Source organism: Ailuropoda melanoleuca, chromosome 14, assembly GCF_002007445.2.
Source record: "Ailuropoda melanoleuca isolate Jingjing chromosome 14, ASM200744v2, whole genome shotgun sequence".
Lineage (NCBI taxonomy): Eukaryota > Metazoa > Chordata > Mammalia > Carnivora > Ursidae > Ailuropoda > Ailuropoda melanoleuca.
This window is the reverse complement of record NC_048231.1, coordinates 92,795,523-92,815,486: the sequence shown is the minus strand read 5'-3', so window position 1 is coordinate 92,815,486 and position 19,964 is coordinate 92,795,523. Positions and strand designations below refer to the sequence as shown.

Here is a 19,964-nt window from a genome sequence, read left to right as displayed (position 1 = left end):
CAAGTGGCAGTCTTAGGATTCAAGCGAGTGTATGCGCATCCCTAGGTTATACTGCCTTTAAAGAAAATTAGCAACTAGACTGAGTTTAAAAGGCTGTCCAGGGATGGCTTTAAAAATAGTTACAATATCACTTATTTGTCAGTAAATAGATCCTTTTGAAATGCTTGGAAAATGCTTGCCTAGAGGCTTCAGTGTTGCCCCAGAAATCGAATTCCTGCTCCTCTGTTTAGCAAGCTGCCCTCCCTCCCCTCACCCCTCTCTGTCCTGAAGGCAAAGTTCAACCACTCACCTTTCCTATCTCCATAAATCCACCGGAGTGGATGCGGGGCGGCTTCCCTGGAGGCCTCTCTGCTCCTGCATCAAGCCCAGCCTGTAAAAGACAGCTCCTGCGGTGGCCCGGGGACTCTTCCGTCCCTGGCTGGTGTGGGCCAGAGTGGGGGTCTCCTGAGACCGAGCTTGGGGCCAGAGGCAGCGGCCAGCCGGGGATCAGGCCCGCAGCCGCGGCAGCGCCCCCTGCCGGCCGCAGACCCGCGCTCCGGCTCCGGCTCGCGCAGGCAGCAGGGCCGGCCCTTGGCCGCGGAAGGCCGGGAGGAAGGAAAGGCCGCGGCCTTGGAGCCAACACGCGGTCTTCGCAGGGAAGCTCCACTCTGCGCCCCTGGTCCCCACGGCGTTAGAAAAATGTCCTGCGACCGCGCTGCGCACCCTCAGCCGGCCCCGGGGACACGGCTTCCCCGGCGCCCGTCAGCTCCCACTCCCCGCAGCAGCTCCAGACAAGCCCGGCGGCCCTGTGTCGCCGAGAGGGGGGGAGAGGCCCCGGTCCTCTCCCTCCCCGACCCCAGGCGCCCACCATTAGTAAACACCGGCGCAGTCCCCAACGACCCCCACGACCAAGCTCCCCGGCCGCGATTCCTGATCCCAGCGGCACGGGCCAGTGATGGGCAATTCTTCCCTGAAAAAAAAAAAAAAAAGTATTTTTTTGGTCTTCAGGGCACACCCTTGCTCTCCATCTTCAAGTACTGAGTTCTCATTCTCGACCTTCTTTGAAGGCTCTGCTTTGCTCCCACTCCCCACCCCCCAAACTTGAGTACTTCCTTTCTGTAGGTCTGAGTTTGGGTAAGGGCGAGTCCAGGAACCTGTATTTTTGTTCAAACTCTTCAGGCGACTGATGTGGGGGATCCAAGGCCGCACTTTGAAATACACTGGACTGGCACCACAAATTCACCGCCACAAATTCAAGCGCCACAAATTCACCGGTGAGCAAATGAACTCAGGATTGTCTTTCCCACCTGCTTCTCCTCCTGCCTCCCCCTCCCAGGTGAAGGACAGACCTGCACTCCTCCTTCAGGGCCTCCAGCCCCTCCACACGGCCCTGGCCAGTCCCCCCAGCTCTGGCCAGCTCTACCTGTCTTCTCAGCTCCTGGCCCAATACATACTCTGCTGCTTCTGAAATCCATCTTTAATGAGGTTTTTTTTGCCATGCCTCACCTCTGTTCTAAGGAACATCTGGCATCTTGCTTCGTGGCCCGATGAAAATGTTGTGGCTTTTGAAAACCCTTCCCCAATTCTGGGCAGGCAGAGGTCACCCCTCCACACTCCCTGTGATCCCACGGTGTGTCACCATGTCACAGCTAATTATGCCCCTTACCACAGTCTGAGGTCCCAGCCAAGGGAAGTTTGCTCGGTGGCTGCCGGAATGTGCACAGGCCTACTCAAGCACCACTAGTTTTACCGTGCCCAGGAAACACAGCACCAAAAGGACAGAGTGGAAATTCCTACACTCACACATTAGAACTTTAAAGACATTGCAAAGCGCATCTTTGTTTAGATGAGGCTGAGCTACGTCAGGGGTCAGCAAGCTTCTTCCATAAGGAGACAGACTGTCGCTATTTCAGGCTCTGTGGTTACTGTTCAACTTAGCTATCAGGGGACGAAAGCAGCCACAATACACAAATGAATGAGTGGCTGTGTTCCAATAAACATTATTGGTAGACACGGAAATTTGAATTTCATATAATTTTCATGTGTCATGAAGAGTTATTCTTTATCAACAATTTAAAGATGTAAAAACCATTCTTATCTGTGGGCCTTATGTGTCGCCAGTGTTCGAGCTATGCCTAATCCTGCGTCCTTTGGCACAAGACTCATATACGAGCTTGATTTTTTTTTTTTTACCAAGAGCCTCCAAAAATGCAAACTTTTATCAATACAAGCAAAGAAGAACTGAGCAGAGGGGGTGAGGAGGAAGAGAAAGGGCTCTTCAGCTAGACCGGATACAGCCAGAACTCTGTTTATGCTGCCATCTAGTGGTTAAATCCCGTAAGGACGGCTCTCAGCCCCCGCGCCCTTGCCAGGACGTGGAAAACATTCTCCCCTCCCATCAGCTTATGGCCACAGTTGGGGTTTGTGTTCCTAACCACACCAACAGGGACTTCAAATCTGTTAAACCAGAAGTAAGTGTGAAGGCAAAGAATTCTAAACCTTCGCTAAACCTTTTAAAGTAAAAAAGCAAGCTTCAAGTCACAGAATTTTGAGATCGTTTAGTTCAATTTCTACCACCTTTCCCCAACCAAGCACTCAGTTTCTGAGTAAGAAAAAGAAAGGTCCAGAAGGGCCAGTTGTTCAAGATGACAGAGTTTAAAGGCAGAGCCTGCCTGTGAGTCCTGCTGGCCTGATCCCATCACAGGAAGCTCTGTACCATCACACAGACATGCCTACAGAAGTCCTGTGACGTGGGCATAAATAATGGGAGTAGACCAGTGGGTGAGAGCCATGGGCTCCATCCTCATGTCTCGCCTAACTGCTTTGTGCCCTTGGATGCTTAGCCTTTGTTCCACTTCCCCAACTGTTAAAACGGGGCAAAATAGCTACCTCCCAGGGTTGCTGGATGCTGGAATGAGCTAAGGGTATCTTTGCCTCTCATGGGCATTAAGGTATCAACTACCATAATGCATTTCTTAGGCACCTACTATGTGTCAGACATTGAGTGCTTTATGTATTTTGCCAGTGTGATCCTTGTAACTGTCTTACAGAGTGAATATTTTTTCCATTCTGTAAATAAGCCTGAGAAAGGTCATGTGTACTGTGGGTGGGTGCTGAGAACGAAATCACGATGGATGTCGCCTCTTCCCCAAGTTCATGTGATGAAGGCATCCAGTACACAATGGAGTGACCATGTTACAAACATGACCCAACCCTGATGTGCTAGCAAGAATGAGCATTGAGTAACGACTAGGTAATGTGGTGGCATTCTTAGCATCTAGGAAGGCTTTCAGAGTGGGTGTTGCCATCACTGTTCCTGCTTGGAGGTGACCTTGCTGCCGTCATTCTTGGCCTTTGGATTGTTTGTGAATGATGATAGCTGGTAGAGGGAGTGCTTGGGACGGTCTACACGTTGGAGCTTTCAACATACCACGAGTTATGTGTCTTTTCTGCTTGCCCTGCCACTTCATTTTGTTTCTTTCTGTAGTCTGTAGGCTTATAGCTAATGGAATATTCACATAATGCTCAATTTATCAAGACACCTGAGGATAATGAAAAACTCAGTGTTCCACCAGAGGATATTTGCACATGTTTAAAACCACGGATTTAGGTGAGAGCTGCTGCTCCTTGAATGTGTCTGAGATGGGCAAACGCTTAGAAGCTAGTTCTGAAAGTCCCGGCGCTTCCCATCTCTGCAAACTTTCCCTCATCCCACATCTTCAAGTCCCTCAACGAGACACAGAAAAGGGATGTTCTGACCCACTAGGACCTGGCCCTGTCCTCTCTCAGAAATCCAGAGGCCCCAGGGCTGTTAAGACCATGGGTCCCTCTCATTTTACAGGGCTTCACAGCTCACTGCCCCTGGCTGCGAGAAGCCCCCGTGGGGGCGGGTAAAGCATGGAGGTAAAGCATGAATCTGAAGCTGGGGCCTGGTCTTCATCGTTGGTGTCTGCAGCACTCACCCCTTCTGAACCCCGAGTTCCGAATCTGTGAGATGGGAAGGAGGAACCTCCCATACCCTCCACATTATGCTGACCAACGAGCACAGGGGAAAAAGCGCAGAGGAAACCGTCAGGTACCATCAGTGCAGTTCAGCGGTTTATAACAAACTTTGAATGCGATGGCTGAAAGAGGAGATTGCTCAAATTACTTTTATGGCCAGCTGCCTGCGTTCTTTAAGGTTTGGGGCACAGCTTACAATCTCAAATGTTTTCTGCCTCACGTTCAGTTTTCTCTAAATTAGATCAGTAGGAAAGAACATCTGCTTGCTTGCATTGTCCTCGTCCCCCACCAGGTGGCGCTGCTTCCCAATTAGCAATTTCTTCTGGTGAGAGGCTGGCTGAGACCTCCTTTTACAGCGATCAAGTTGGAGCTGCAAGAGGTAAGAGAAAAAAAAAATTAAGAACCACCTGCCCCGCCCCCCACCACATCCCCCACCCCACCCAAATTTCAAGTAATCAAAACGGGATCTCGGGATAAGAGCTCTGGTGACGGAGAGCTGCAGTCACTGGCCAAGGGGTAGACTGTGGGACGCAGGGTCTTTGGTGCCCCCATCTGCGATATGCCCCACTTTCCAGAGCAGGCAAGAGGAAGCCTACATCCCCTGTGCTCCCAAGATGGGACAGACGTTTGCAAACACACACAGAGTTCAGGCAATGTGTACCCACACTCCCATCCAGAGGGCTCTCATTTTTCAAAAGAGGAATTTAAGAATTAGGTCAATTTCTCAAGCTATGGCAAAGAAAGTCACTTTTGCACATTATGGGCACAATAGCTGTGATTTGTAAGCAGTGATGAAATGCTGAGGTTAGATAGACCTTCGGAATCCAAACCGTGTAAGCCAACGTGCTAATGGGTGTTCTCTGGGAAAGGACAGCGCCGCTCTCTGTGCGTGGTCAATGTACAGGGCACCCCCCAAGCGGACACCTGCCTCTCAGCCCTTGGACCCTAGAGTCCTTCATTCTCATAATAGCTCATCCCTCCACCCTCCCCCCACCCCCAATAGAAGGTCCAGAGCTATGGAGGCCATGTTTTCCTCACTCCCCCCCCCAACTCATTTCCCTGAAAATAAACTGGCCCTGCTGTGGGGTGGCCAGTGTGGGGAAAATCAGCATTTTTCTTCATTCTTTTGAGATGAAGTGATAGAAGGGTTATGGGGTTGAACTATTGTCCCAGCTTGCCTCCATTTGGTTTCATTGTCTTAACCTTAGAGTGCTTTTGTAATCAGTATGTAGAATGGAAAAAAGGTGGCTTCCAAGTTCAAATGGATGATGCTCTTAAGTACTAGATGCTACCTGTCAAAAAAAAAAAAAAAAGATTATTTTACACCATACTTTAATTTTTATGGAACCTTCTCAGAAAAAAATTGATTTTTAGCACTTACATAAAAAGTTAAATGTGGATTTGCCTCGTAACGTATTTCTTCTACTCCAGTGTCGAATACGGGACTGCGCCACTCAGCCCAGGGCTGCCATAATTTGGTAAGCTCTCCAACGAGAGTTGATTTTTGAGGACAAGGAATATTTTGTTTTTTATCAGTGGACAGAGCTGAAGTAACTAACCTTAACATAAGGCAGAACTGTGTTTGCCAGGTTCTTTACCACCCAAAGCACCAGACCCGCTGCCCTCCTCCTAGACTCAGGTCTCTTCCCCATTTTCCAGTCTCTTAACCAGTAACCTCAATCCTCCTGTTCATCAAAAGCAATTTCAACGACATCCAAGTGCCCTCTTGGTGCTATTTCATAACGTTGGACCTTTCACATATATTCATCCATTTAACCCTCACGGCCATAATTTAAAATACAGTCTCATTTTCTGTCTGGGGAAAATGAAGCTCAGAGGCCCAAGGCTCCTTCCACTTGCCACCTCCATCCCTGCTTCTCCCACTGCCTCACCCACACCCTAACCAGTCTCCGAATGGCCAGACCTTCTTGCCTCAACCATCCAAGTTTCTTTAAATACCATCGTCAACATGTTCCTCCTCTATTTAAAACTTGGTGACTTCCAATTTTTCATTCCATCAACCTCAGAATCTGCAGCCTGACTCTAAGTTTACCTCTTGAACCAGAAACCTCACAGCTCTTTCAAAACGTTCCCTCTCCCGCACCTGCCTTCATCTCCTCCTCCCACATCCCCAGCCACCAAACACTGTCACCTGCAGTCCTGTGCCTCCTCCACACGGGACCCTCCCAGCCCCGGCCGTCTGCACACTCCCTTCCTGCACACAGCCAGGGTTCACTTGCCTCTCCCATGCCAAGCCTTCCGAGCCCCCCCCCCACCTCCACTCAGGAGGGGGTCAGGCTATGGACTGAAGGATCAGACACGGTCTTCGTGAGGGTAAAGGCCTTGGACGGCAATGTGGGAACTCCCAGAAAACTGAGGACTTTAGTAGGTCTTCCAGTCCAGCATTTGCACTCTTGGATTTAAAGCCTAGAGAACTCTTGCACACATCAACCAGGAGACCGGTACCAAAACGCTCCTGTGAGAGCAAAAAGATGAAAACCACCCAGACGTCCACGGACAGGATGGACGTGTGTGTGTGTGTGTGTGTGTGTGTGTGTGTGTGTGTATTTTCCCCTCTATGCAATGCAACACTGTAAAGATAGTGAAAACGAATAAACTGCAGGCACCTAACATCAGGACCGCAAAACCAGAGGAGCAGAGACAGTCACAGAAAAGCACGCCCGTGCTGCCTTTTCTATAAAGCTCAGGAAAGTAACCCACTGTGTGGTGGAGGGAGGAGGCCCGAAGATGGGAGGGGCAAAGCACAGAAGCACAAAGCCTCGGGCAGTGGGCTCCCGGTGCCGGGGACGGACAGGGGACACGGGGTGACACGGCGGAGCGGCCTGCACACTAACGGGAAGGCGGCTCCAGCGCGCATGTGCGCATCTGCTGGCTCCTGCCAACCGTCAGGGACCCTGTGATCGGTTCCAACCCGCTGCCCGAATGGGCCCGTAGCGAACACTCGTTAGATGGCCCCGGACAATTGTCCACTGCTGGGCGACAACCGCGGGGGCCTGGGCCGGGGGACGGGAAACCGTCATCGCCGCCAGCCGTGACTGAATTGCGCGCACACGCCAGAGTCTCCCCAGCCAGAGCCAGGGGAATAAAAGCTACTCACTACGGTACTGAGAGCGGCCCGGAAAACACAATCGTCATAAATCTGAGGAGGCAAAGCAGGTCCTCCACACTTCCGGTGAGGGCAGCCGCCACCGGAAACCCAGCCCCGGGCACATGGCGCGCGCTCGGCGGCACAGTCTCTCAGTGTCACACAGGCGACCCACAGAGCACAGCTGTCGGGGGAGGGGGAAACCAAAGAACATCCAAATGGTAAAAAACAAAACAAACTCTGAGATTCACTGCCCCACATTACAGGGGAAAATGGGTTGACTCTTTCAAAAGAGAAAACAAATCACCATGTGTGATGGCCTCCTACTTTCACTTTTACAAAATTTGCAATAAACCACAATTCTTAAGCTGTTTTTCATTTTTTTTTATTGCTGTTAATTCAAGGAAAAAGGGTTGCATAAAATCCAATCTGTTCTAGAAATATAAGTGGCCTTTCCAGTACATAACATTTCAAATATCAAAGTATATGGTAAACATACAAATAAGGAGAAGGTAATAACATACCTCCTATGTACAGTACAGTATTTTAAATCATAAAATAAGCTCCATAAAGTACAACTGGCAAGTGATTCACAATGCGGTCCATACGTGGCTTTATCAAAACTCTCACTGGAACAACTCAACTGCAGCTTAACAATTAATTTAATAATGTGGTCCAAAAATACCCAGATCAAATAAAATATATTTAATCAAAATAATTTCCTTTACTCGAACTTTTCTTTTTAAATTAAAGCTTTCATCTACCCCTTCATCCCCACCCCTTTCCCCTTTAACTCCCACCCTGCAAGTTAGTTTCAAAATGTACATTGCTGCTATAAATATAAATGCTACCTATGAAGCATTAAATGAAGCTTCTTTTTTCTTCAAGTTTTTCCTTTTATCTAGCAATCTGTTAGGCTTCTGAACCAAGACCAAATATTTAAGTCCCTCCGCTGTACACCTACGTTACTCCACACAACAAAAATCTATCATTTCTGCTCTGTACTGAGGAATGGGAAAACAAAACCAGCCCCGACCCTTAACCTAGGACTATACAGTGGTAGTTGCTCATTGCTGTTGAATACAGCAGTTGCAAAAATACACCCAAACTTCCAGATAATCTCAGTGCACTTTAGGAAATCAAAAATTACCTGGAAGCAATTTAGTACATAGATTGGCTTTAAAAAAAATTTTTTTTTAAACAGCAGCATTAAACTTAGTGACATGACACTGACATGATTAATACCATCTTAACACACTCAGAATTCAGTCTTTCACATTATAATCAAGCATAGTGGTAAACTGTTATCAAAGTGACTTTGCTACGAGAGACGGGTTAGGGAACAAACCTGACTTTTGCAGAAACCAGAACTTCTGCTCAGATTGCAATAAACCATACACATTTTAAACACAATGTAACACTGCTACAGTTGGTGTGAGAAAAGAAGAAATCTTTACTCAGGTAGTGTCTCTTTAGCACGACACAGTGGTAGACTACAAGTGAAATCGGCTGTCGACTTTCATTATAGACACAGACACACAGAACAACACTCACACTAGTTTGTTCACTTTATGTCTCTCTGAAGCAACAGGCTAAAAAAGTATGATGAAGTAAAAAGCTTTTTGTGTTTTTTGTTTTCATTTTTTTTTATTTTTTATTTTTTTAAGAAAAAGCTCTTTGTCCACTTCAGACATTGTATTTTTTCAGTTTCATATGGTTTTACTTCTTCCTCTCTCTTCCACTTAATTTTGATTTGGACCACAAGCACTGCATATATGTGTTTACGTGATGCTCTTTAGTACATATATACACACAATTCAGGGGACTTGATGTCTCCTTTCAGATTAAGGTGAAACATTTCATCCTTGATTTATAGACAGGGTAGGTCATGAAAGTGTAGGCCAATGCGTGGCCAACCACCCCTGCCACGGGTCACTGGAAGGAGGGTGGCGGGGAGATGTGTGTCCTTTAGGGTGAAAGTGAGAAGAGTGGGGAAGAAGCAAAGTTTCTCTTTTTCAAAACCATATGACTGTCACCAGTGTTGTAAAAAAAGGTCAAATACACAGTTTTAAAGATTCAGTAAACATTGCACACAGCAAGTATTCAGTGTAAAAAAAAAAAAAGCACAGCAAACATTTTCGTTTTGATAGTTTGTCTGGATGTTTAAATTACATGTATCATACAGATAAGCCTGTTGTTGAACCAGGAGACCAGAGGCTCAAAAGCAATGCATTCTTTTTTGTTTTGGACATCAGTACAAGAGAAATGAAAAATCCCAACTGCATAGAAATCTAGGAAATGTATAGACAAAGAAACACAAACAAAATACCTTTCCTTTCCTCCCCTCCACACCCCACCATGACTCCCCAACACGTCAGGGTATTAAGCAGTCAAGCTTTACTTGTTTCAGTCTGCAGAATCCAACGTATCATTAGAAGGGGGGAGGGGAGGTGCGTATCTCAGTCTGTAAGTGCCTAAAACGGGAAAGACAGAACTGCTAAGTCACTGCTTACAATGCAATGCATCACAAACCACTACAAGATAGCAAATGGGCATGCTCAGCAGAAGGCAGCTTTCTCCGCACTACTACGATTCCAAAATGGTAAAATAAATTACCTTCAAAAAGTAATAGGAAGTTTGTGCTTTAAGTTCAACCTAAAGCTATCAAACTCAATCTTCCTTTAAAAATGCCAAGTATACACTCTCAATTCAAGACTTTTTTTCTGAGTGAGATTTGGCAAAATGACAAAAGCCAAATCCAAGCAAAAGATAACAGTCTGACGTCTCCGCTGAATTTGCGCTCTTACTCATACTCATTTAAAACATTTTCTTGTTTCTGGTGGTAATAACATTAAACAGAGTTCAAATAATTCCCTTACTCCCAAACCAGTGCTTAAATATTTTGTTCCTTAAAATGCAGTAGCATTTTTTTTTTTTTAAGCATCTGCTGGGAGGGAAAGGGGAAGCATGAGGAAATGTGCATGAGGCCAGCTGGCTATGCATCGATATGCTAAAGAGAAACTAAAAATCAGACATGTGAGATGACTACATTACTTCCTATTTTTTTCAGTATTTAAAAATTTTGCTTACTCTACAAAACAGGATTATAGCTTTAAAAAAAGTGCTGCAAGAGATTTGACATTATAATATAACGCAAATTCCCATATTCCTTCAAAAGTGCCTCAATGGTTTATGCTTTCCTTAGAAACTGAATTCCTCTCAACTTCCTTGTGCTGCGTGACCTGGGTCTACACTAGGTTTTCCCATTTGCATTTTCGGATTTGTCACCGAAAGCACAACATCCGTAAGTGAACACACACCAGCTCTTTCTGCCACAACAGGATCACCGTGCTCAGTAAGGTAGGGAGAAACGGGCACACTCAAAAACAAGTCCTCTGGGAGCTCTCATGATTACCTTGTTGACTGGCCTCCATGGACGACTGCTTGCACTCCTGTGCGTAGTGTCCGCTTACACCACAGTTGTAACATGACACGTTCCCGTTCTTCTTGGGCCCCGAACCGCTCGTGTTGGCAACTACATTAGGTGCTGGATAGACAGGATAGAATCTCCCAAATCCCGCCATTTGTTGCATGCCGTAGTTGGCTTGGCTCCCCATGACTGGGTCATGCACCAGTCCATTTGCATATGGAGTCTGAGGCAGAAAAAAAGGAAGTTGGTTTCCGTTGCTCTGATGTGCTTGGTTGAGGTAGCTGCCATTGCAGATGGATGGCAGAGTAAAGAACGACGGGACTCGGTACATTGGTCCGGGCATCGGATTAGGATAGTAGTAACTATTTAGCTGAAGGTTTCCATTGGTCCCACAGCTGCACCTGCGCCCACAAGAACCACAAGGACCCGAGCCCATCTGCTGGGGCGGCAATACGGTCCCGTTAGCGTTCGTGTTTCCCACAGCACTGATGTAAGACGTGCTGTCGCTCTGTGCAGTACTGTGTGTCAAAGCAGGGCTCGGGCTGGGGGCGGGGCCTGGGGTGTGGGTGGGGACCGCGGGAGGCCCGGCGGGCTGGGCCTGACTGATGCCCGCCCCCGCCGACTGGGCAGACGTGGCTGCAGTGCTGAGCACGCTGGAGTTCTGGCTGGGCAACACACTGGCGGCGAGGGGGGAGCCTGGGAGGGTGTAGGAAGCTGGTGGCTGGGCGGCTGACAGGCCGGCTGCTGGAAGAACTACCTTCACATTGGTAGGCTGAGGGACGGTCCCAGTGTTTCCCTCAATTTGAGGCACCATTTGATTTAGTCCTACCACCTGGGATGCAGATTTTGTGATGGGGTCCGTGGTAGCAACAGGAGATCCCGGAAAACTACCTGGGCTGTGGACAGGAAGAAAGGCAGTGTTTGGTGATCCAATGCTCAGACTCGCGGGGGGCTGCTGTGGGATGTTAACTGGGCAACTCTCTGAAGACCCCTGTGGTGGCGGCAACTTCAGCCTCTGGATTGTGAGGTGTAAAGCGGGGGCGCTGCTGTGTGGGAGGAACGCTGACGGGAGAGGTAAAGGGGAAGCCAGTAATTCAAGGTGTTTTTCTGATTCTCCAGTAGAAGCTGTTGGCCCCAGTATTCCAACAGGGGTAGAATTGGTGGATTCCCTTATTGCAGAAATAGCAACAGGACTGGGAACGAGCATCCCTATTGTCTTGCCATCGGCAGATTTGGGTGGAGGAACAACAACATCAGACTTCTGGGCACCATTGTGCATGACACAGTGTAAAGTTGGCATAAAAGAAATATGCTGATACTTGGGTGCGGTTAGGGGATCTTCTAAAAGGCCTCCATTGTCGCTTCCTAACGAAGCAATCTGAACAGGTGGCTTGACAGTGACGGTCTGGTTGACAGAACCATAGCCTGTAAACCTTGTTGTTGACGGATTCCCAGAATCCTCAGAATTGCTGTCTGTGTCTAAGGGAAACATATAAATAGATGTTAAAGCATGCATCCCTCCCATCTCTTGCTAGAAATAAATATCTATTTTTTTTTATTTTACTTTTTTTTTTTTAAGTAGGTTCTATGCCCAGTGTAAAGCCCAATGTGGGGCTTGAACTCACGACCCTGAGATCAACACCTGAGCTGAGATCAAGAGTCAGATGCATAACCGACTGAGCCACCCAGGCACCCCAAATTTTAAGTGTATCTAAAATGAACTCTGAAGTTTAGAATTGGAAGAGATGTGTCCCTCCATTTCCTGACCGCCAAGCTGACTTTCATTTAATTTTTGGCTTTCTATGGACTTTGTTTAAAAAATATGGAGATTCTGGAAAAGGCAAAACTATGGTGGCAATAAAAAGACCAGTGGTGGCCAGGGGTGGGGAGTTGACAGCAGAGATGAAGAGACAGAGCACAAGGAACTTTGAGGGCAGTGACAATGATCTGTATGATATTATAATGGTAAATACGAGTCATTATACATTTGTCCAAAGCCACTGAGGGTATAACAACCAAGAATGAACTATGGGCGCTGGGGGTGATAACGTGTGAATGGATGTTCAGGCTTGGTAAAAAGTGTACCACTCCAGAGAGTGCTACTGATCACAAGGCAGGCTGTCTACGTGGCAGCAGAAGTACAGGGGAAATCTCTGTAGTACCTTCCTCTTCATTTTATTGTAAACCTAAAACTGCTCTAAAAAAATTAAGTCTTTAATTAAAAAAAAATCCATGGAGAGATAAGCAACAAAAGGTTAACTGGAGACTGAATGAAGCACAATATAAATACTGAGATTTATTTAATATTGCCTTTACTGAGAAAAGGATTGGATCTTTTTAACCTTAATAAATTTTAGGCCATTCACTTGATTTGTATTCTGCACTGCCAAACCCAAGGTCTTCACATGGGTCTCACACACATGATACAATTTAAAGGAGCTCAATCACAAGACTACCCTTCACCCAAATATCTAGAGGTAGGGAACGGAAGAGAATGGAATAAATATTCGTACTTTTACATATTTCAGTGGGGAAAAGAACATTTAAAGCTATTATAGTCTTAAAACAAATGGTGTTAGAACACAAGCAGCAAGGCAAATGCAAGCACGCTGCCATTTCTCCCATGGCAAAACAGCAAAGCGGCAAATCCAAAATTATACTTCATATGGCATTATTGCTACAATCACTCTTACGCTTATATACAAAAATAGCTTCAATCTAGACTTCCTCTGGGTGTCCTGACTTCTGGTATGAAGAGGGCAAAAGAGAAAGTCTAGTTCACAATATGTAGGTATCATAAACCCAAATACTGCAATAATACATAGAGAAACCATGCAATTAAATGTACTGCCTATTTTAACATGTTTTTTTGCTCATAAATACAAGTAGAACTGTACCACGTACTTAATGTTTACCTGTATTAAGGTAACAACTAGCTATACTATACTCAGCGAAGATGTTAAAAACTTTTGTAACAATACTAAAACAAATCATACTGATAGTCTTCCTCAAGACAGGTTAAACAGAACCTGCTTAATGACACAGGATGTCAACAGTGTTATTAATTCAATTATTATAATTTAGGAAGAAGAGTTTCAATTTATGAGTAAGTGGTTCTAGCATAAACTTCCCTTAATAACTGAGGTGTTTCTTGCTAACCATTTCAAAACAAAACGTATCCAAAAATTAGTAACTTATTCAAGGCATTTTATCTGTAACTGTAACCATCATAGGAATACACAGTTAAAGACAAACATTTAAGTCCAAAGAAGACAGATCATTTTTCAGGCGGTTAACTACATTTCTCTATGAACTGGGCTTTCTTTAAATCTTAAGTCATAGCAAATGGCCGCATGAGTTTAAATGATCCCAAATGGCTTCCCGAGCACTGCAAGGACTCATCTAGCTAATCAGAAATGGTCTCTCCCTTTTTTTGCATTGGCTTTCAAAAGTATGAAGTCTCAAAACAAAACCCCATTATGAGCAACAGAACAACAAAGTCACATGCTTTTTAAAGCAACCATTTCATGCACTCAAAATTCTAAAAATGATTAAAGCTTTATCCCACAGTGGATATTCTCCCCCTGCTGGTTTTAGATATTCCAAATGATTCTTCATTTAGGAAAGGTTCAATTTAGTCACTTGAAAACTGAGCCTCTCCGACAAAGGGCAAGTTCCTCCATCTAGGCCGCCAACTCACGCTGACGACAGGAAAGGGAGGCTGCGAAGTAACCCAAGTGCACAGATGTACTCTCCACAATTCTGACCAAGAGGCCAAATGTGCAGTTAGCTCCAGAGGCCCCAGATTATTGGCACCTCCTACAGAATCAAGCAGAGCATGTGGAATGACACTGAAAGCTGGTGTATTCTGAATAAGGCATAAAAATGCTCTCATTTAACTTTCATAAGAGCTCTGGGCAGTTATTTCCATTTTTTTTCTTTTTCATGAGGAAACTGCAGATCAGAAGTAGTACTGCCTCGGAGTAGAACTGGTGGTAGGGGCACTGCACGCTGCATTTGATAAGGCCTCGAAACAACCGCAAAGATCTTCTTTCACTGTATGTGATGCAGCAGCACTCCTGCCGCAGCTCCCTAAGACATGGCACAGAAGCTAAGGCCTCGGAAAGCTATACACTGCCCAGGAAGAAGCCCCGCGTGGCTGAAATGCTGTGGTCTAAGGCTCTCTAGAGATCTTCATGGCCCAAGAGAAATCCTCTAATACTTCCCACTAGCATGGGTACACCTTATAACCAAAATGTTCCTAATCAGATGTTTATAAATAAGATGTCTTTATCATGTGTAAAGAATGATATCCTCATTCAACATATATTTTTGAGATCTCATTTCCAGAACGGTAGGGTAAGGATCTCTGACACTCCACTCCTGTGTAAAAGGAATAAGAATCCTGGCAAAAACTGCCAAAATCGGCTTTTTCAGAACTCTAGAAATTAACTAAAGGCTTACAGTGATCTGAGGAGTGATTTACTCCAGAAAAGCCATGGTATCTCTTAAGAATAGTGAGCACTATGGCATTTTACCTTGCCCTAATGCCTGTGTACTTTCTCCAGCTCAGAAGTAGCTTTATAAATGAAAAGTTCTGCAGCTACAGTAGCTATATAAACTAGCAAGCAGCCACTAGAAAAAGCGTGGGTTTGGAGCTATCTAAAAGCCCCATCCTCAAAGAACCTGTCACTACTGGTGTAGCAGTTACAGCTCACTCTGTGTTAACAGCTGCTTACCCACAGGGCATTTGTCACAATCAGCAGCAAATGTTTAACAACTTGGCTGCCTCAGGCAGCATTACCAGCTGGGGCTAACGAGGGGTTGACCAAAAAACTTAAAAGAAAAAAAAAACCAAAGAATGAGATGTCCACAGGGAGCTTTGAAAAGCTTTCACATATTCCTGAAAATCTAGAAGGCCATGCTCATGTCTAGGGCTGTATGTAAGCCCAGGAAAGACCTGAGAAAGCCCTACACTATTACTTTTGGCTGACTCTAAGCTTCTGTTTAAGGAGGAACTGAGGACCTAATACATACAGAAAACAAATAGCAAAATGGCAGATGTAAATCCTACCTTATCAGTAATTACAATAAAATTAAATGGATTAAATATTCCACTCAAATGGCAGAAATGGGCAGAATGGCTAAAAAGCTATAATCCAAGTACCTGCTGTCTATAAGGGACACACTTTAGATTCAAAGACACGAACTGGCTTAAAGTAAAAGGACAAAAAAGAAGTACCCTGCAAATAATACCCAAGAGAGCTAGAGTGCTATATTATTCTCAGATAAAATAGACTTTAAGACAAAAATTGTTACTAGAGGCAAAAAAAAGGACATTTTATGATAAAAGGATCAATCCATCAGGAAGAAATGTATATTATAAATATGTACCTCTAGCAACACACACATTTTTAATTTTTCTACAGTGAACTCTTTTTTATTATGACTGTTTTCTTTCTACTTAATTTCACATGCAGGGAAATAAAGCTTTAAAAAATCAACATTGCTAGGAACTGCCAAGTCAGTGGTCTATAAGACACCTTTTATATCAGTTAAATTTAAAATCAATAATGACATTTATAGGAACATAAAATTACTTGTGTCTGACTGATTTTAAGAGACAACACACATTTTCCTCCACCACCCCCAGATCCCTTCCAGAGAGCAAACCTCTGTCTTTTTCTTCTTCACTTTCAAAGCTTTCTCTTCCATCATGTCGTGGGCTAGAAGGAGAACTGTAACTCTCTGAAGAGGTTTCTCCACATGTGTCATGTCCAGAACCAATGTCCAAATTCACATCTAAAAATAACAATTCTATTTTTTAAAAATCATGTTAAGTAGTTAAATTAATTTCTGAATTGAACCATTAGAATTAGTTACAGCTGTAAAAACTTTTTTCTTTCAGTTTTTCTATAAACACCTAAAAACACGGTCCTTGACCTAGGTAAAAGTTCATTATTAAAACACAATTTTAATTGAAAATAACTGAATAACAAATACATTCTTAAAATAAAGGCAGAGGAACAAGTCAATCTTACTGAGTTTAAAAAAATCAGAGTTAAGGTTCTTTGTAGGGTCTGCTCAATAATGGCACAAGTAGCCATCTTCTAAGTCTAGATATTTTAACTCCTCAGAACTTACTGGAAAATTCATTCTTTAATAGAACTCAAGAATAGAACGGATTGCCAAAAATGCTTATTCGGTTAACTCACTACGCCTGAGTATTTAAAAAGAGTCAAATGCATCCCATCCAGTAGACTGAGTAGCCCCTTGAGTTCTGCCCAGAAGTTGAGCCCACGTCGAGGTGGGGTAGGGGGTGTAGTACAGAACCTGTCATGATCAATTAGCCATATCTATTTTGGGCACAGAGAAAAGATTAGTATACCTAGTACTAGACATTCCTGCACTGGCCCAAACTTAGATAACTGTTCTATTCATTTCTGTAAACCCAGTAGCTAACATAGCTTCTGCCTCACAGCAAGCATTCAACACATGTTTGGTATATAAATCCCCATATAAGGAATTCTGGAGGCATTTTAGAATTATATAGATGAGTGAACCATTTCTATGGCAACCTGGTAGAAGCAATAAAAGGTAATTGCTTGGACAAAATATGGGTTAGAAAAAAGATATGGTTTGTGTAATGAACAAGTTAGCTGACTAATCTGTGTCCTTTGAAGGTATGAAATTTGTAACAGTGTTAGTGCTGTTAAGGATAACCCAGCCTAGCCCAACCACTGCAATGGTGAATAGATAGTAAAGAATAAAGTCATGAAGAATGCAGATGTTGCTAATTCCCTCTGGGTAATAAAATGCGAAACTACCAAAGGAAAACTGCACAAAATCTCATGAGACTGTAAGAAAAGTGGCAGAGCAGTTACTTGGGCAAGTAATTATTTTACAGAAAAGTAATCTGGAATGTACCGATTCACAGTAATACATTCTGCATTACCAGTCACAACAGGACTGAGGAAAGGGATGCTAGCCAACACTAACGGTGATCTGAAGACGGTCTAATGTGCCACAGTTGGCCAAACAGCCTGGCATTAAACTAGACTAATGAAAATAAAACCTATAGAACTGTGCCACATATGGAAATTGTGCATATTAATATTTCAACCAGCAAAATGAACAAAATGAACAGTTCTACTAAGGGAATCGAAGATTCAATGATAGTATATCAAACCAGAAATGATGGGCTCAAACGGAGCCACTGGCACAGGGTGAACTGAGATTTGCTCACTAAAACTCAGACAGTGAAACTCCAGGTGGAGTCTTTGAAACTTCAAAGAGTAAGTTTTGGAATAGACTGGTGGGAAAAAAAAAAAAAAAGAGTAGCTATTTCTCCAAATGCCAATTTATAGAATGATTTACTCTAGATTATATGGCTAGTGAATATTCTAATCACCAAATTGTCAAATACAATAATTTGCAGTTTTCAAGGAACTAAATATATAAATCTAAATCTACACTAAACATAATTCTCTCTTTGATGATTCAGAAGGTGCAGAGTCTCTGGAATTTTCCTCATCAAGAATCATGTGATCGTCTGGAGTCAGGAGGTATGGACGGGGAGGGTGAAACCATTATGCCGAAGGATGTTGGACCCGCTGTCCCTTTACACAGAAGCATATACACTTTTTTATTTGTTATGTGTCAAAGGGTAAAAGGTTATGCATGTTATTAAGAAGACAAAACCCAGGGGCGCCTGAGTGGCGCAGTCGTTTATCGTCTGCCTTCGGCTCACGGCATGATCCCGGCGTTCTGGGATCGAGCCCCACATCAGGCTCCTCCGCTATGAGCCTGCTTCTTCCTCTCCCACTCCCCCTGGCTTGTGTTCCCTCTCTCGCTGGCTGTCTCTATCTCTGTCAAATAAATAAATAAAATCTTTTAAAAAAAAAAAAAGAAGACAAAACCCAAAAACTTACCATATACTATTCTAGCCGCAATTCTAACAATAAAAAGCCTGGTTATCCGTATGTATGAACGAACAGAAGTTATGGCGGACCAAAGCAGCACACAGGCCCCTCAGATGACAGAGCCACAATGGGTTATTAAAGGAAGCTGGAGATTCTTAAGTTTCTGAAATCTCTTAAAAGAATGACTGAGAGGTCAACTATCTCATGGCCCCCCCCCCAACTTCTTGATGCCACAATCCACAACAGAAGAATGGGGTGGAAGAAACACAGGCAATACAGTGGGACAAAGTTCTCAATAGCGCAGACAAAGTCAAGCAGGCAACCTTCTAGTGGAGAGATTTAAAGTGGGAGGTTTTAAAAGCAAATACACTGCAAAGAATATAGATGACAAATTCTTGGGAGAACACAACATGAAGGGAGGCAGTGAGGGACTTAACTTTGCTCCCTTTTGTTATCTTTAGAATATGGAACTATATAATTTGTACTATTACTCAAAATGGAAGTTAAATTTTAAGCTTAAAAATGAGTAATACTTCTCTTGGTTATTTAAAGATGCAGACCAATCAGAAGGCTCTCATATTTTCAACCCCAATACGGTCTCTACACTTTATGACATGCAGAATTTGTTCCATAAAGAAAAAAATCTTAAATATACCTGGAGTTTACTGAATGCTTACAGGTAATTCCTTCTTTATACCCTCATGTTTCAAAGGGACATTAATAAATACAGGGTGTTTTTTGTTTTTTTTAAATTGGAGTCAGCAAACATCTGAACTACATATGGCATCAATGCAAAGTTATAGATTTTATGTAGTCACACTTCATGACACAGAATTAAGGCTTATCATCCTGAGGCTGTATTTTCTGAATATTGGAAAATAAAGAGCCAAAGGAATTGGGAGTTTGGGATGTTATTTGAAAGGTTCCTTAATAACCTATACGGTGTATGTTTTCTTCTACCTTAGAATAGGGAAAAGGAACTAAATTATTGAGCACCGATGTGCTCAGTAATGGTGAGACGCTTTTCAGATGCAACCATATTTAATTCTTACAATCTAGGGAAGGAGGTTATTATGCCTGTTTTATAAATGAGAAAAATAAGGCTTCGGAGAGGCCACTCATTTTCAGAACTGGGGGAGTCCAATAGCAAACCCACATGTGTCTGAGATCAAAGTCCACAGAACTTCTCTGCAGATAAGAAGCTAACGAGGAAAGACGATTTGTGCACCTCTGCGGGAAGCAGCAGTTCCCAACTTATGTGAGAGACAAGAGACAGAGCCATCTTCTGAGGGTATGGGACACATTTGACAGAAATTTCGATAGGAAATGACCCAATTTAGTAAGTGATCTAGGAGACAAACGTGGGGAGTGCAGAAAATGAGCTGGAGGGAGGAAGACCAGAGACAGGGAAATGTGCCGGAAGTAATTTCCAACCATCCACTGGCAGGGACCTTTCGTCGTTCTTATTTTAGCTTTTCCTCCTCCTTTTAGCTGCCACCACCACAGGAAACCTCAAAGACAGTTA

General features: G+C 44.1%; 1 protein-coding gene across 1 annotated transcript in view; it reads right to left on the bottom strand.

Annotated features, from left to right (window-relative positions):
• Nucleotides 1-7,455: 7,455 nt before the first annotated feature.
• Nucleotides 7,456-19,964, bottom strand: part of ZCCHC2 (zinc finger CCHC-type containing 2) — a 58,916-nt gene continuing 46,407 nt past the window's right edge. Inside the window, exons 13-15 of the mRNA XM_034642743.1 lie at nt 16,191-16,319; nt 10,503-11,996; nt 7,456-9,561 (exon numbers count right to left, since the gene is read on the bottom strand). Of these exons, the coding sequence (XP_034498634.1) occupies nt 9,494-9,561; nt 10,503-11,996; nt 16,191-16,319 (1,691 nt within the window). The 3' untranslated portion in view covers nt 7,456-9,493. The remainder of the gene's footprint in view (nt 9,562-10,502; nt 11,997-16,190; nt 16,320-19,964) is intronic.